Source organism: Onychomys torridus, chromosome 5, assembly GCF_903995425.1.
Source record: "Onychomys torridus chromosome 5, mOncTor1.1, whole genome shotgun sequence".
In the NCBI taxonomy this organism is placed as follows: domain Eukaryota; kingdom Metazoa; phylum Chordata; class Mammalia; order Rodentia; family Cricetidae; genus Onychomys; species Onychomys torridus.
Window position 1 is genome coordinate 34,769,928 of NC_050447.1, and position 10,643 is coordinate 34,780,570.

The 10,643-nt window shown below is 45.9% G+C and overlaps 1 protein-coding gene across 1 annotated transcript; it reads right to left on the reverse strand.

Annotated features, from left to right (window-relative positions):
• Positions 1-528: 528 nt before the first annotated feature.
• Tmed6 (transmembrane p24 trafficking protein 6) lies at positions 529-6,605 on the reverse strand. Its single transcript, XM_036186765.1, has 4 exons — positions 6,369-6,605; positions 4,335-4,461; positions 2,531-2,679; positions 529-849 (listed from the first exon to the last, which is right to left on the reverse strand). The coding sequence occupies exons 1-4, from the start codon at positions 6,579-6,581 to the stop codon at positions 622-624; spliced, it is 717 nt and encodes a 238-aa protein (XP_036042658.1). The 5' UTR covers positions 6,582-6,605; the 3' UTR covers positions 529-621.
• Between the last annotated feature and the right edge of the window lie 4,038 nt (positions 6,606-10,643).

Here is a 10,643-nt window from a genome sequence, read left to right on the forward strand (position 1 = left end):
TTTTCCGAGACAGGATTAAAAGTTTGTAAAGACACTTAACAGAATTAGACTGTCTCATTGTTTTCAGCTCTTCTTTCAGAGCATTCTAACATATTTTGAGATGGGGTCTTGAACTGGTTGAAGCTGGAAGCTGGTCTTAGTGCTCCCACCTCTGGAGTGCTGGGGTTCAGACCTGTCTACCACCACTCTGATTGATGTGGGCAAAGCGGGCACGCTGAAACTGGCATACATCCTCAGTACCCCCTTCCAGGTGCTTCTGTTATCTTGTAAGTGGAATCTGTGAGGGGAAAGGGACAGCTGTAGAGAGAATGGTATTTTAGCAGGAGTGTGGGGGCAGGTGGTACACACCTTGGCACAGTGGGGAGGCAGAGGCAAGTGAATCTTGAGTTTGAGACCAGCTGGATCTACACAGCAAGATCTAGGCTAGCCAAGGCTGCATATTGAAACCTGTCTCAAAAAACGGTAGTTTAGTTTAGCACTTAATACATACTTTAGAATAATCAGCATCAGCACTCTATTATTGCCGTCTGCATTTATTGATGAACACAGATAGGATTTAAATTGACCCCCCCCTCCAACAAAAGGCTGATTTGATCAAAGCTTTGATGAAGATGCTCTATATTAGCATCTTGGCTTTGTGTTAGTAGTTGAGACAGTGAAAAGACGTTTCAAGAAATACAGCTGAAGGACCCCAGAAAGAACAATGGCAAGGCTCTGAGCTGCGGACCACCAGTTCACATAGGTGTAGTTGGACTGGAGAAGGAAAAAATCAGCCACTTTCCTCATCCTGGCAAAGTTGTAGTAGCGCCACATGTGAAAAACATGGTTCTGTAACTTTCGTGTACTGTGCTGTGGAAAAAGGAAGCCGCGTTGGCTGCCGGCTGGGCCTCACTTGCACTAAGTCCCTAAGTCATATCCCTCATGATTCTGACACCCATAGCTCTGTAGCAGTTGATAATAAAGAATACACACCTTTAATCCCAGCACTCAGGAGGCAGAGGCAGGCGGATCTCTGTAAGTTTGAGGCCAGCCTGGGCTACCAAGTGAGTTCCAGGAAAGACACAAAGCTACACAGAGAAACCCTGTCTCCAGAAAAAAAAAAAAAAAGAAAAAAAAAAAAATGTATGCTGGAGCTGGAGAGTTAAGACTACTGACTTCTCTTCCAGAGGACCTGGGTTCAATTCCCAGCACCCATATGGCAGCTCACAACTGTCTGTAATTCCAAGATCTGACACCTTCACACAGACATGCAGGTAAAACACAAATGCACACAAAGATAAATTACTTAAAAAAAAAAAAGAAAAAGATGTATGCTCAGCCTGTCATTACCCTCCTAACTGATGTCTTCTTCCTACAAACTGTTAGGCTTATAAAGAAATATAAGGGCTGGGGATTTAGCTCAGTGGTAGAGTGCTTGCCTAGCAAGATATATATATATCTTTGGTGAGATGTGTCTGGTAAGTACTAAATTTTGCCATTATAGCACAAACACAGTCGTAAATGATGTATAACTGTCAAAGGAACGTGGCTCTGTTCCAATAAGATTTAGGTTTACAGAACACAAGCTTTTGTGTGCCAAGGAGACAAAGTGATGGGAGAAGATGTGTGCAGGTCATGTGTCACAGGGAGGCTATGTGTGCTGCTGGTGCTTGGACATATGGGGCAAGGACTAGCTAGCACTGAGTGACAGCCCCAGCCCAGAGCAAAGGATCTGAGTCGACATTTTCTCCAAGATCTACAAAATGGCCAGTAAGCAGGTGAAGACAGTCTCTACATATCTCCAGCTGTCCTGGAACTGCTCTGTAGGCTAGCTTAAACACAGAGATCTGTTTTTGTTTTCTGGTTTTTTTTTTTTTTTTTTTTCAAAGTAGTCAAAATGGGGTAGTGGTGGCACATGCCTTTAATTACTGCACTCGGGAGGCAAAGGCAGGCAGATTTCTATGAGTTTGAGGCCAGCCTGGCCCACAAAGCAAGTTCCAGGACAGCCAGAGCTATTACACAGAGAATCCCTGTCTCAAAAAATAAATAAATAAATAAATTTAAAAAACCCAAAACCTAACTAACTAATCAAGCCGGGCATGGTGGCACATGCACTGAAGAGATGGATGGAGCTCTGTACATTAGGCATAGTAAGACCTTGTCTCAAACAAAAGCCATGCTTTGTGAAGGAAGCCGCCACAAAGGCGCATGCTTACATAAAATTTCAAACACAAAACCTATGGGAACAGAACAACAGTGATTCTACTAGCATTGGGAGATTCCTGAGGGAATGGGGGCAGTCAGGATGTGCATAGAGTTTCTCTAGGGGACATGAGATTGTTGTGCTTTAGGTACTAGGGGTAGCTGCACAACCTGTGACTACATATGAAAACAGGCAGTGGGCCAGATGGAGCTGTTAGCCAATGTTTGCCCGGGCCTCGACACCAAACGGAGCTCCATGCTGCATGCTGCTGCACTGAAGCGTTCTGCTCCTCCCGTCTGTGGTTTCTCTCCTGAGTCAGCATTCACCCACCCCCAGGATGCCCTTTACCTCGATCGCATCCAGAGTGTCATTCAGCTGTTTCCTTTGGTTCTGTTTGTGATCCATTTCAGGCCCTTCGTAGAACACTCCAAAGTTGAGATACACTTGTACAGAACTGAAGCGATTATGCTCATTTTTTAGACAAAGCTGATAGAAACCTGTGGGAATTCCTAGATCTTATTACCATGTTTTAGGTGTCCCACCCTGTCTTAAGGTTCCCCTAGACAACTGTTCACCAGTTTTGTTTGTTTGTTTACTGGGGGTGTGTGGTTGAAGACAAGGTTTCTCTGTGTAGTTCTCGATGTTCTGGATCTCACTCTGTAGACCAGACTGACCTGGAACTCACAGAGACACCTGTCTCTGCCTCCCAAATGCTGGGATTAAAGGCATGTGCTACCACTGCCTGGCTTGTTTTATTTTTTAATTTGATGCAGGGTCTCACTATGTAGCTCAGTCTGGCCTTGAACCCAGAATTCTCATGCCTCAGCCTTTGAAACACTGGGATGATAGTCATTCACTACCACCTCTAGTTTGTTCCCAGGTTAAAAATAACTACTGTAGCACCTGTTTAGGAAGTAATGGGACTATTTTTGACATAAAGGGCACTGTTCTTAACAGTAATTACTCATAATTACATTTTGTTAAATGATAACTCCTGTACTGGATACAAAAGTGTTTTTCTTCTTCCAACACTAATTGGTTTTTTGTTTTGTGTTGAGATAGGGTCTCACTATTGTGTAGTTATGAAGACAAGTGTGGTAGTTTGAATAAGAATGGTCCCTTAGGCTCATATATTTAAATGCTTGGTCCCCAGTTGGGAGAACTATTTGGGAAGGATTAGGAGGTGTATGTAGCCTTGCTGGAGGAGGTGTGTCACTGTGGGTGGGCTTTGAGGTTTCAAAAGCAATACCAGGCCCAGTCTCTGCCTCTCTGCCTCATGGTTGTGGGTCAGATGTATCCTCTCAGCTACTGCTCCAGCACCATGCCTGCCTGTCCACCACCTTCCTCCCCACCATGGTGGTCACAGACATACCTTCTGAAACTGTAAGCAAGGCCCCAGTTAAATGCTTTCTTCTATGAGTTGCCTTGGTCATGACATTTTGCAACAGCAAGAAAACTCAGACCAGGCTGGCCTCGATCTTACAGGGATCTGCCTGCCTCTGCCTCCTGAGTGCTGAGACTACAGACCTCTGTGCGTCACCCCAGGTATGTGTTGAAGTTGAAAGTATTGTGTCTTTGCTTATTCTTTGTAGGCTATTAGAACTGGAGGGGGACATCTTGAATTTGAAACTAGGAAAAATTGCTGGGCAGCAGTGGTGGCACACGCCTTTAATCCCAGTACTGGGGAGGCAGAGCCAGGTGAATCTATGAGTTTGAGGCCAGCCTGGTCTACAAAGCAAGTTCCAGGACAGCCAGGACTACACAGAGAAATGCTGTCTTAAAAAAAGAAAGGAAGAAAGAAAGAAAGAAAGGAAGGAAGGAAGGAAGGAAGGAAGGAAGGAAGGAAGAAAGGACAAAAGTGTCCTAACTGGAGTAATTCCCTACATTTGACGTTTCATTCTTTTTTTATTTTATTTCATTATTTATTTCTTTTGTTTTGTTTCGCTTTTTGGGACAGGGTTTCTTTGCATAACAGTTCTGGCTGTTCTGGAACTTGCTTTGTATATCAGGCTGGCCTTGAACTCACAGAGATCTCCCTGTCTGTGCCTCCTGAGTGTTGTGATCAAAGGTGTGGGCCACCACTGCCCGGCTCTTATATCCAATTTCATAGAAACTTATGATTATTATCATAGCCGTGGGAATGAATACAGACCTGTCTCTTGTGTAGCGAAGTTAATCTGGCCCCGAACATCCTGGGAAGTGTCAATAAGGAAACCCTGTGGAGTATGTGCGGTGACAGCAATGTGGCGGTCATGTGACATCCCGAGAATGAGCTGAACCTTCCATCACCATTTAAAAAAAAAGAAAAGGGGGGTTGGGGATTTAGCTCAGTGGTAGAGCGCTTGCCTAGCAAGCACAAAGCCCTGGGTTCGGTCCTCAGCTCCGGCAAAAAAAAAAAAAAAAGTCACTCAGACACCAGCAACATGGTAAGACTGGCACACCCATGGCATCACCACAGTAGCTCCGTGTGATGGGACCACCCTCCCAGCCCCAGTCTGGAAGCTCAAAACTGAGGTGGTTCTTTTGGTTGCCACCATGATGGTGTTATGGAGCCACATCAGCGCATTCTTCAGTGTCACACACAGAATGTAGGATAGAGTCACCCAAACCATCCCCCATCAGGGAGAAACCAGCTCTCCTGCCTCACAGATACGGATGGATCAGTGCCATATGCAGTTGACTGTGGAGTTCCTGGCTGACGCTGGGGTGGTTGAGCTCCCTGGGGTGACCTAGATTTGGGTGTTTGCTGCATGAGATCCCCCTCCCCAAAGCAAGCAGCACTTCTGGACACTTGTCCATAGTAAGCTCAATAGTAGCTCTGGTCTAGTATAACATAAATCATAAAAGACTAGCAAATTAGGAGCCGGGTGGTGGTGGCACAGGCCTTTAATCCTAGCACTTGGGAGGCAGAGGCAGGCAGATCTCTAAGTTCAAGGCCAGCCTGTAGAGCCAATTCCAGGACAGCCAAGGCTACACAGAGAAATCCTGTCTTGAAAAAAAAAAAAAGAATAAGTTAATTTTAGTGGAGTAAGAGCAATATAGCTTACCACTATGTAAATCAATATTAGAAAGTTATGGCTGGGTATGGCAACATACACTTTGGGAAACACAAGAACCTTGCATATTCTTACCCAGTAAGGCACACATATTGAGATCCTATCTCAAAAAATTAAAAAGAAAAAAAAAAAAGCCAAGAGGTTTCTAAGATAAAAACAGGAGAGATAGGTTACAGCTCAGCGGAGCACCTGCCTAGTGTACGCAAGGTCCTGAGTGGGAACTAAAGCCTGCTGGTGTGCATCTGTAGTCTTAGCACTTGGAAGGTGGAGGCAGGAAGATCACCAGTTCAGGGTCATCCTTGGCTGTATCTCAAGTGTGAGGCCACCTCCTTGGCTGATCCAGGGCTACATGAGACCCGGCCTCCCCTGAGAGCCTCCATAACTTAAAAAAAAAAAAAAAAAAAGAAAGTACCTCTAACTTTAATATTAACCTCAGAATCTTTAGATGGCATTAACCCCTTTGGGTGTACTTACCCAAGGGATAGGTACCTTCCTAAAAGAAATAGGTGCCTCAGTGACTAAGAGCACTAGCTGCTCTTCCAGAGATCCTGAGTTTAATTCCCAGTAACCACACATGGTGGCTCACAGCCGACTATAAGAGGATTTGATGCCCTCTTCTGGCATAAAGGCATGCATACAGATAGAGCACTCATATACATAAAATAAATAAATCTTAAAAACAAAAAACGAAGTAGACAAGCTTTGAGCTGGTTATTCTCCAGTTTGCTGGGGTTAACAGAGGCAGGAAGAACTGATGTGCCCCCATCCACTGACTGAAGTGGTTTCATTTGAAATCTATTATGTAACTTTTCCGTCCTACTCTGTGCCGCATAGGTAACTATTTTAGAAGGCATTGGCTCTCCTGTCCCCCAGACCAGAGGAAAGGTGGAGGCTGCCTCTCTTGAAGAAGCATGGTTTGCCCCTTGGGTCTGAGCACACTTCTGTAGGCGCCAGGTCTAGACCGCCATATGCTTTAGCCTCTGTTGCTGCTAGTCCTCCAACTTGCATCCAGAGTTGCCCTCTGAACTGCAGTCACAATCGGCAACCACAGCATTATAGATAACCAGGCCTTGGCGCCATCCCAAACCTGACTCACTTTATAAAAGGGATGGCCGGAGGCCTCCACGCACCTCATAGCTGAAGTAGAAGTAACCCATCCGTTCAGCAAATTGCCAGAAACATTCTGTGTCTCCTGGGTGGATCATGATGGCAAAGTCATGTTGATCAGCTCCACGGAACAGTGGTTGGTCCTCAGAGCCAGTCAGGGGGTCTGTCTCCTGGCTCTTAGCAGAAGCCACTAGGCTCAGAACCATCAGCCTAGCCACAAGGAGCAAGGGGAACATGCTGCTTTCTGTGACTTCTTCTGCAGGTGACTGCTCACAGTCCTGTGGGAAGATTAGACCGCATCTGGCTAATCATTAACCCCACGAGTCACAGTTAGGACCAATTTCTGGGCCGTCATAGATACTCTGCAATACAGGTGCTGAGTCTGCCTCCTCCCCCCCCCCCCACTCCTCCTTGGCTCACAGATAGATTTTGCTTTCACCTCAAGAAAGTGGCTTGCTGGATCTAGTTATGGGTTCTAGAAAAGCACTGTATCAGAAGAGAGGTTTCCATCCATTCTTTGTGCTGATTTCTCAGTTCTTGCCTGTTGTAGATTAAATATGTGGCGAGTTAATTTATAGCCATTGTGCATACTGACAAAGCTTGCCAAGGTGAGGTTTCTCTTATATCAAATGGCTAGGTGCCACTTACTGTCTATCCAACACCAAGGGAGCATCTGGCCAACAGATTTTGTGGCTCAAGCAAAGCACAGCACATACATTCATACAAAAGGTATTTTCTCACTTTTTTGGGGGGGTGAGGTGGGGTGCAGGGATGTCCTATGTAAACTAGACTGTTTTTTAAAGGTGTTTATTTTATGTATATGGGTGTTGTGTTTACATGTATGTGGTGATATATTGTGTACCCTAATAAACTTGCCTGAGGATCAGAGGACAGAGCCAGACACTAGATTAGACATAGAGGTCAGGCAGTGGTGGCACACACCTTTAATCCTATCACTCAGAAGCAGAGATCCATCTGGATCTGTGTAAGTTCAAGGCCACACTGGAAACAGAGCCAGGGAGTGGTGGCAAACACCTTTAATCATAGTATTGGGAAGCACGCCCGCCTTTAATCCAAGGAAGTGATGTCTGGGCAGAGAAAGGTATACAACTCGTGAGGAAACAGGAACCCACTCTCTTTAGGCTGAGGATTTTGGTGAGGTAAGAACTAGTGGCTGGCTGCTCTGCTTCTCTGATCTTTCAGCTTTCACCCTGATATCTGGCTCTGAGTTTTTTATTAAAAGACCATCTAGATTCAAACCACACATGTATATCTGTATACCAGAAGAGGGCATTGGATCCCATGGGATACATTTATTAGAAGGTTGTGAGCGCCCATGTGGGTTCAATTCCTGCACCCAGGACCTCCAAAAGAACAGCCAGTGCTCTTAACCACTGCTCTCTCTAGCCCCTAGACTAGTCTTGAACTCCAAGATCTGCCTGCTCCTGAGTGCTGAGATTAAAGGCATATGTCACCAAGCCCAGCTACATACAAGTTTTCATATATGAAGAAGTGTTGGCTAGTTTTATGTCAACTTGATACAAGCTTAAAAAAAAAAAAGAAAAGAAAAAGGAGAAAAAGCCAATAAGCAATGTTCCTCCACAGCCTCTGCGTCAGCTCCTGCCTCAATTCCTGCCCTGACTTCCTTTGAAGATGAACAGTGATGTGGAAGCATAAGATGAATAAACCCTCTTCTCTCCAGGTTGCTCTTGGTCCTGGTGTCTATCACAGGAATAGAAACCCAGACTGAGACAGCAAACAGGAAGGTGGTCTACCCTCTGCTGAGTCTCTCCTTCTGATTTCCACCTACGGGTCTATCTAAAGCTCTCTAAAACCCTCTGAAAAAACGATACTGTTTAAGTCTTCCTTCTCTTCTTTTTCATGACTTCTTTAGCACTCACGGGGGGAAAGGCTGTCCAACATTCCCTTTAGTACCATCATATATTCCAATCTTTTTTTTTTTTTTTTTTTTTTTTTTTTTTTTTTTTGGTTTTTCGAGACAGGTTTCTCTGTGTAGCTTTGCACTTTTTCCTGGAACTCACTTGGTAGCCCAGGCTGGCCTCAAACTCACAGAGATCCACCTGCCTCTGCCGCCCGAGTGCTGGGATTAAAGGCGTGCGCCACCACTGCCCGGCCATATATTCCAATCTTAAAACTATCGCATAACCCAGTCTTCTGTCTCCATTCATGGCTTCAACACCCACTGATTCTGTGACAGGCACTGAGCTCAAAATTTCGCCACCCTTCTTTCCTTTCATCCTCACAACAGCATTAGAGGGAGACACTGTCATCTACTATATTACAGTTGAGGACAGTGATGCAGACCTGAATAACTCATGGTCCCACAGAAATAGCTGGAGTCCTTATGCTCTAAGACAGTTAGTTTCTCAAGCTGTTGGGTCCCAAATTCCCATCTGTAACTTAGGGGCAGGTGAACTAGGATCTCACAGTGTAGCCCAAGATGGCCTACCACTTATGATCTGCTGCCTCCACCTCCCAAGCATTGGAATTTTAGATAGGTACCTCTGGGCTTCTTCATCGTTTATTTCAGGTGGTGGTTGTAATAAATGGTGGTGGTTTGAGTCGTGAATGTCCCCCTGGATAGTCTTGGCCATTTGAATACTTGGTTCCCAGTTGGTGGCACTGTTTGGGGAGGCTTATGAGGTGGTGTGGCCTTGCTAGAGGAAGTATGTCACTAGGGATGAGCCTCTCCTAGATTTCTTTCTTTTTTTCTTTTTTTGAAACTGGATCTACCCTAGAACTCACTCTGTAGACCAGGTTGGTCTTGAACTCAGAGATCTGCCTGCTTCTGCCTCCCAAGTGCTGAGAATAAAGGATTATGCCCGGCTCTCTCTGCTTGGTGCTTGTGGCTCAAGATGTGAACCCTTAGCTTCTGCTCCAGATGCCATGCCTGCTGTTTGCTGCAATGCCTACCTGCCATGATGGATTGTTTGGTTTTTCAAGATAGGGTTTCTCTGTGTAGCCTTGGCTTTCCTGGAGCTCAACTCACCAGGCTGGCCTGGAACTCAGAGATCCACCTGCCTCTCCATCCCAGTGCTAGGATTAAAGGTGTGGATTCTTTATCCCTCTAGAACCCTAAGCCCAAATAAACTCTTCCTTCTGTAAGTTGTCTTGGTCATGGTGCTTTACAGCAACGGAAAGTAACTAATACAGTCTTTAAAAAATTACAGGGAAGAGGGTCATTTTCTTCTTCTACTGAGAAGTTGCCTTGCTCTAGAACAGAGAGAGAGGGAGAGAGGGAGGAAGGGAGGGGAGGAGAGAAGGAGGGATCGGAAAAGAGAGAGAAAGGGGAGGGAGGGAGGGAGAGAGAAGGAGGAGGAGGAGGAGGAGGAGCAGCAGCATTTAAAGCATTTAAAAAACACTCAGCCAGGCGGTGGTGGCACACGCCTTTAATCCCAGCACTGGGGAGGCAGAGGCAGACAGATCTCTGTGAGGTCGAGGCCAGCCTGGTCTTCAGATGGAGTTCCAGGGAACAAAAACAAAATACACTGTATTGGCACCTTTAAACTAAGAATTTCCCAGAATTCATCCCACTGGCTCCAAGTGTTAACAAGCAGACAACAGACTTCAGTTCCACTGAAGCCACAGCAACCATCTCACCATCTGGGAGGCCTGGTTGCTCTGGGGGCAGTTTTTAAGGCAGGGGAGCCTGAGACTACCTCATTCTACAGCAACACAGATTTCTCTGTCAAGTTCCACTTGGTCTTAACATCACTTATGTTACAAGCTGCAGCCATAGAAAATTCTATAGTTCAGAAGAGAGCAAAGCAAAGTTGTTTCTGGAGCCCTGTATAAACAGTGAAGTCCTGTGGAAACATGACAGTCTCAGCCGTCTCCAGGAAAGAGCCTCTAAGGATAGGATTTGAGGGCAAGAGATCGTGACTCTAATCAGGGCTGGAGAGAGGCATGGCACTGAGCAGCTCCAGGTCTCACTTCCCTGTGGCTTCATGTGTTGGCTGGTTAGGAGGGCGGGGGTACCAAATGCCACACACGGTGACAGTTCTGAACCCGCACTTTCCACTCTGCAGTTACGTTAAAGACTTAATGGAAACTTGCACACATCTCTAAACCTGCCTAGCACTCACTCAGAAGACAGGAAGCAGGGATTATTTAGTCCCTGGATAGAGTGCTCCTTCGAGGATCACACATTGAGAAGAGACACCCAGAGCATGTGTGACATGGCACCCAAGGACTGGCATGGCCTCACAGCAGCTCAAGAGCGCGGTGGAGCAGCCTGCGGACCCGCTGCCCCGTCGGAGCACAGGCTGCACTGCTAT

What these genes read in the sequence shown, in the direction of transcription:
- Tmed6 (XM_036186765.1), bottom strand. Translation starts at nt 6,581, where the DNA reads ATGTTCCCCTTGCTCCTTGTGGCTAGGCTGATGGTTCTGAGCCTAGTG. An exon ending in ACTTCTACTTCAGCTATGAG is followed by an intron (nt 4,462 to 6,368) that starts GTGCGTGGAGGC and finishes TGGTGATGGAAG; the next exon opens with GTTCAGCTCATTCTCGGGAT. An exon ending in ACACTCTGGATGCGATCGAG is followed by an intron (nt 850 to 2,530) that starts GTAAAGGGCATC and finishes CTTTTTCCACAG; the next exon opens with CACAGTACACGAAAGTTACA.